The sequence below is a fragment of the Morchella sextelata genome (genome assembly GCF_020137385.1).
Source record: "Morchella sextelata strain SCLS chromosome Unknown scls_6, whole genome shotgun sequence".
Lineage (NCBI taxonomy): Eukaryota > Fungi > Ascomycota > Pezizomycetes > Pezizales > Morchellaceae > Morchella > Morchella sextelata.
The window spans coordinates 1,784,998-1,790,997 of record NW_025408621.1 but is presented as its reverse complement, the minus strand read 5'-3'; the positions used below and the strand labels follow the sequence as shown (position 1 = coordinate 1,790,997).

Sequence of the window (6,000 nt, the reverse complement as noted above, 5' to 3'; positions counted from 1 at the left end):
TATTGCTCTCGAGAGTGGATGGTAATTATGGCCGGCGAGAATCAAAGGCGCCCCAGATAATATATATATATATATTTCCGCTTTGATCGCCAATTAATCCAAGCTTCTATCGAGATCTCCCAGAGGATTGGTCCTCACCCCACCAGGACAGTCTTAAGAGGCAAACTATCATTGGCACGTGAATGTATCACCCTTGGTCCCTAGATCTTGCGCTCGGAAACGTGTTTCCTAATCGCGTTAGTAGCCCAACCGCCAACACCACTGCTGCGCCTGCAAACATAGACGCCGAATAAGGGTTTCTCTCTGTCTCTCTCTTTCATCGCTTCTCTCAATCGCGACTCTCTCTCCGACAGCAGATTTTTTTTTAAATCTCAGTCAGGCTCTCTCAATCGACGTATCTACTTCCTTGCTCACAGCAAGAATAAGTGGAATTGACATAAAAATGGCTTCCTTCCTTACGAACCAGATCAATCCACAAGGTTCGCACCTCATCACCCTCGTGAAAACGATCAATAACCCTACTATCAATACTCATACTAACCCAACACACCCACTAATAGCCGACTCCCCGCACCACGGCGGAGCAACTGACGCCGACGAAGTCGAATACGACCGTTTGCGCGGCCGTAAGTATTACCCATGGAACTCTGTCGCAATCAACCCACTAACAAACCCTCACAGTCGCGCGCGAAGAAGCCCAAAAACGCGGCCGCTGCTTTGACCGGTCCCGCGCCGCCTATGAAGCGGGCGACGGCGCAGCAGCCCACGAGCTCAGCGAGGAAGGCAAGCGCCATGGAGCACAAATGGAGGCCTATAACGCGCAGGCGCGTGACTTCATCTTCCGCGCAAACAATGCGCACCAGCCAGAGGATATGATCGATTTACATGGACTGTATGTAGAGGAAGCGGAAAAGATCCTGGAAACGCGGCTGAGGACTGCGAGGCAGCGCGGCGATGACCATATCCATGTCATTGTTGGCAAGGGAAACCATTCGGCGGGTGGGGTCGCGAAGATCAAGCCTGCAGTCGAGAAGCTTCTTAGGGCCCAGGGGCTCCAGTTCAATAGTGAACAGAATGAGGGTAGGCTAACCGTACAGTTGAGAGAGGGTGGTGGGGCCGGGCAGGGGTCTGGCGGATATGGCGGGCACCAGCAGCAGCAGCAACAGCAACAGCAGCAAAACTACCAGCAAGGCGGGCGGTACCAGAAACATCATCAGCAGCAACAGCAACAGCAGCAACAGCAACAGCATCACCAACAACAACAGCAACAGCATCACCAGCAGCAACAGCAACAGCAACAGCAACAATACCCCCAGAACCAGTACCAGCAGCAACAAGGGCAGGGGCAGGGGCAACAGCAGCCCGTCAACGAGCTGGAAGAATTGGCGAAGAAGGCAGCGCCTATGTTCATCAAGAAGCTCCAGGGCTGTTGTATTATCATGTAATTACGATTGGATCTACGTATTTATCCTTTCTTTTTTGTTTAATGTCTACTTGTAACTATTTTGGGTGGGCGGGATTTTCTTGGTTTTTTATGGCAAGCGTGCCGGCGGGCGGTTATGAGGAACCTGTACACGTATACCCAGAGAGGTATTTGATGATATTTATTTGTTGAAATGATTCATGTAACTGAAATATTTTACTCTGCATGTACTTAACTATGAAGTAACTATTGCTATTACCATCAGTACTTTATAGTACCACTACATGTACTTGCTCTCGACGTTGAGCGGATCCCCAACTAAGTGATCAAAATGGTTTTTACACAAATGCCCAATCATAGTACAGCTCCTCTAGCTCTCAACCAAACCACCGGCCCGTCGACTCCCAACTCAGGACCGTTTGCAGTCTGGATCGAGACTAATAACTTTTACTATAATCCTAAAGGGGTTCTCTATTGATTCAAGAAATAATTTATCTGCTCAATAAAATGTAGTACAATTGAAACTACATATAATTGTGTATCAGCAATTGATTCCGCACAGACCTGGGGTAACTGATTATAGATCGCAAGTGCATCAAGCGTCAGAAAGCGCTCCCGATCAACCACACCTAGAAGCGCAAACCAGCAAGACGTTGGATTTTGATTTCTTACAACCTTAGACACCACCTACCCTACCTCTGCTGTATTTAGGAGGTGCGGCGATGTAGATTGGCTAGCTCTTCTTTCTAGTTTGGGAACATTTTAGTCATGGGATATCACTCGCGCGGATGCGAGATCGGGGATGTCACGGATTCGTGTCTGTTGGTGTGTTTGGTTGGGGGTGAGGGATTGGCCTTGGTATTTTAATATTATATTATCGTGCTATAACTAATAGTTGGACGGCATGGACGTCTACTTCCATAGGTCAGAGCATCTATAGAGCTAGTTAAGACAGGTTGTAGAGCGATTACAAGCAGGGCCGGGTTTAGGGTCAACACCTACCTCAGACCCGAGTAGTAAGAGATTTCGACTCATAAACACGATAGCACCGCTAAGGGATTTATATTTCATACACGAACTCATAAACCAATCAATGATCAAACAGATTTTTAAGAAAAGCATTCAATCATAAACAATCACTCGGTCTCAAATAAAAAATGAAATTATTGCAGATTACTCAAACCACACTTAAGCAAAAGAAAGAAGAATCGTTCAATCTCTAACCCACTTATCCTACGACTCTCTAACTAGATTATGTGGGTGAAGGCCTTGTTAATCGGGCTCCTAACGTTCTGCACGCCCTTCCAGAAGTCGATGGTGGCCACGGCCCTCTTCGAGATACCTTCTGCTGTGAACTCGAATTTCGCATAGACCTTTATTACACTTGTCAGCATTAAGAAATATGCAGAAAAGATGGGGAAGTGTACGTCTTTATATGGCCCTGAGGCACCAAAGCGGTTTAGCCCAAACTGCTCGTGGGCGTACCGTTCCCATCCCTAGATTTAAAGCCATTATCAGCATCCATCCCACCAGCAAAGGATAACTACAACACAAACCATCGTGCTCATCACCTCTACCGACATAATCGGCTTCCCATCCGGCAACACCGAGAGCCTATACTCCTTATCCTGCACATCAAACACCTCCCAGCACGGCATACTGACCACCCTCGCCTTGATGTTCTTCTTCTCCTTCAACCACACACTCGCCTCAATACAAAGACAAACCTCGCTCCCCGTCGACACCAGCGTAATATCCGCACCCTGCTCCTCAAGACACACATATCCGCCCTTAATCGCCAATTCAATGCTCGACCCCTCCAACTGCGGCAGATTCTGCCTACTGAGCGCCAAAATACTCGGCGTATGCTTCGAGATGAGCACCACGTAGTACGCCGCGGACGTCTCATTCCCGTCTGCAGGACGCCAAACCATGCAATTCGGCAGCGCCCTGAAATGCGCCATCGTCTCGATCGGCTGGTGGGTCGGCCCGTCCTCGCCCAGCCCGATAGAGTCGTGCGTAGCGACGTAGATGACGTGGACGTGACTCAAGGCGCTGAGTCGCACTGCTCCGGCGCCGTAGGACACGAAGTTGAGGAATGTGCCGCCGAAGGGGATGATGGTCCCGTAGGCGGCGAGGCCGTTCATGACGCCTGCCATGCCGTGCTCGCGGACGCCGTAGCGGATGTAGCGGCCACTGTAGTCGCCGATCTTGGTGGAAGGGTGCTGGAAGTCGACTGCGTTCTTGGAACGGGTGAGGTTTGAGCCGGTGAGATCGGCGGAGCCGCCCATGAGTTCGGGGATGATGGAGTCGAGCTTGTTGATGACTGTTTCGGACAGCTTGCGGGATGCGATTGCGGGGTCGGTGGATTTATAGCTAGAGAATATCAGTACTCAGTCTCCCATATAAAGAAGGAAAGGGTGCTACATTGGAAGGTTCTTCTCCCATCCCTCCGGGAGCTTTTTGGCCAGTCTCCTCTCCAGCTCAGCGCCTTCTTTAGGAAACTCCTTCTTATATTTCTCAAAGAGCTTATTCCACTCCTGCTCGGCGGCCGCTCCCTTAGCCGCGGTTTTGCCGTAAATATCATAGACCAACGAAGGAACATCGAAATGCTTCTCAGCGTGGAACCCAAACTTCTTTTTGACAGCTTTACAGTCGTCCTCCTTTAGGGGGTTTCCATGGACGCCACCGGTGCCCTGAAGCTTTGACCCAAACCCAATAGTGGTGGTGAGCTTGATGAGGGACGGTTTGTCAGTCACTGCTTTAGCTGCCGCAATTGCTCTTTCGATGCCAGCGAGATCGTGGTCGCCGTCTTTGACGTGCTGGGTGTGCCAGCCATACGCTTCGAACCGCTTGTTAACGTCTTCGGTGAACGCACGGGCTGTATCACCGTCCTGCTTGCGGTGAGAATTGTTTCATACATGGCGTAGAAGGGGGGTATTATACAATTGTGATATGGTTATCATCGTAGATGGCGATCAGGTTTCCCAGCTTCAGATGCCCGGCAAGCGATGCTGCCTCGGCGGTGATTCCTTCCATGAGGCATCCGTCACCTAAGTAAACATAGGTGTGATTATTAACCAGGTCGTATCCGGGCTTATTGAAAACCGCCGCGGTATGAGTCTGTGCAATTGCGAGACCCACAGAGTTTGCAAAGCCTTGGCCGAGTGGTCCAGTAGTAACCTCGACGCCAGGCGTGTCTAGCTGGAATATTTATCAGTTGATGGTTCCAACTATCATTTGGATTTAGCTTACAGCTTCTGGATGCCCTGGAGTTTTGGACCCGATTGACTGTGAGTGGTTAGTATTTATGTCCAAAGCACGAATATCTAATTATAGAAACATACACGGAAGGCCTTAAGGTCATCGAGCGAGAGGTCATATCCGAACAAATGCAGCATGGCATATTGAAGCATGCATCCATGGCCATTTCTAGCAACACCAGATTATCAGTATTTCGAATAACTTGCATTGAAAAGCGAGTAAAAAGGCAACCTACGAAAGAACAAATCTATCTCTATTAAGCCAATCGGGATTCTTAGGATTGAATTTCATGAATCTTCACACTATGTCAGTGACGCATTCAGCTTCATTCGATTTATATCCCTTACTTGTTGAACAAGACATGCGAGACTGGGGCCATGCCCATTGGCATACCGGGATGTCCGGAGTTGGCCTTGTAGGTCGCATCTACCTAGATCTCATGTCAAATATTAACAAAGCGGTTTTCTTCTGGAGACCAGGGTATTTCCAACATACGGCCAAAATACGGATTGTGTTGATACACAACGGATCATGTTCTCCCAAAGTCATCTTGAAAAATTCAAAGGGCAATGCAATGTATGGTGTATGGTATTTTGGTATTGACACCACTCAAGACTCACAGTTAAGAAACACGAGGCCCCAAAAGCGGGGCCTTTCCATTATGTACTCTCGGATGGCCTGAAAAGACATTGACGTCACAGTTTGTAAAGGCAGGAAAGATGTGTTACCTATTGCAGCCGACTGGAAACCAAATATTAAGATGTGGCGGATCATTACTGCACTTAATTGCATGTGGCAGAGGTACGTTGGCTTGCAACGCAATATTTGAAAATCGGTTTTGTGTGCTCTGGGCGCTTTGTGGGCTTCTATTATAACCTGTTTTCCGGGTACGGGCAGGAATCGTTATTAAATAGATTTCGGTTTTAGGGAGGCTTGCACGTGACTTGTTGCCGGGTGAGAATTGGTGATTCGGGTTGGTGGTCAACGATGTTTTCTAATAAGGAGAGGTATTTGGGCGCAGGGTTGAAGTACATGTACTCAACCGTACAGATTGCATGCACAGGAACAGCTAGGTGTAGCAGCCGATAATTTATCCGTATACGTATTGGTTTTTCTCCTACCAGAACGTTGGGTTTGCCTCTTCAAGATCTAGAGTATGTCGAGCTAGCTAGCCGAAGCTTCTTTGGCCCAGCTGGCCAGCCTTGCCCGCTGCGACAATACGGCAAACTCGTTCGAAACAGGCCACGGTTTAATTGTCTTTTGCTAGCGGAGAATAACCCTAGATACGTGGCTGTACAAGGCCTTCCAGCTTG

General features: G+C 48.7%; 2 protein-coding genes across 2 annotated transcripts; one reads left to right on the top strand and one right to left on the bottom strand.

Annotated features, from left to right (window-relative positions):
• Window positions 1-442: 442 nt before the first annotated feature.
• H6S33_011585 (uncharacterized protein) lies at window positions 443-1,445 on the top strand (the record flags this gene model as incomplete). Its single annotated transcript, XM_044842963.1, has 3 exons — window positions 443-479; window positions 561-626; window positions 682-1,445. The coding sequence occupies 3 exons, from the start codon at window positions 443-445 to the stop codon at window positions 1,443-1,445; spliced, it is 867 nt and encodes a 288-aa protein (XP_044696353.1).
• A 1,225-nt stretch (window positions 1,446-2,670) lies between these two features.
• On the bottom strand, window positions 2,671-5,236 carry H6S33_011584 (uncharacterized protein; the record flags this gene model as incomplete). Its single annotated transcript, XM_044842962.1, has 10 exons — window positions 2,671-2,796; window positions 2,851-2,919; window positions 2,980-3,799; window positions 3,851-4,317; window positions 4,370-4,627; window positions 4,679-4,714; window positions 4,771-4,855; window positions 4,923-4,982; window positions 5,035-5,117; window positions 5,183-5,236. The coding sequence occupies 10 exons, from the start codon at window positions 5,234-5,236 to the stop codon at window positions 2,671-2,673; spliced, it is 2,058 nt and encodes a 685-aa protein (XP_044696352.1).
• Between the last annotated feature and the right edge of the window lie 764 nt (window positions 5,237-6,000).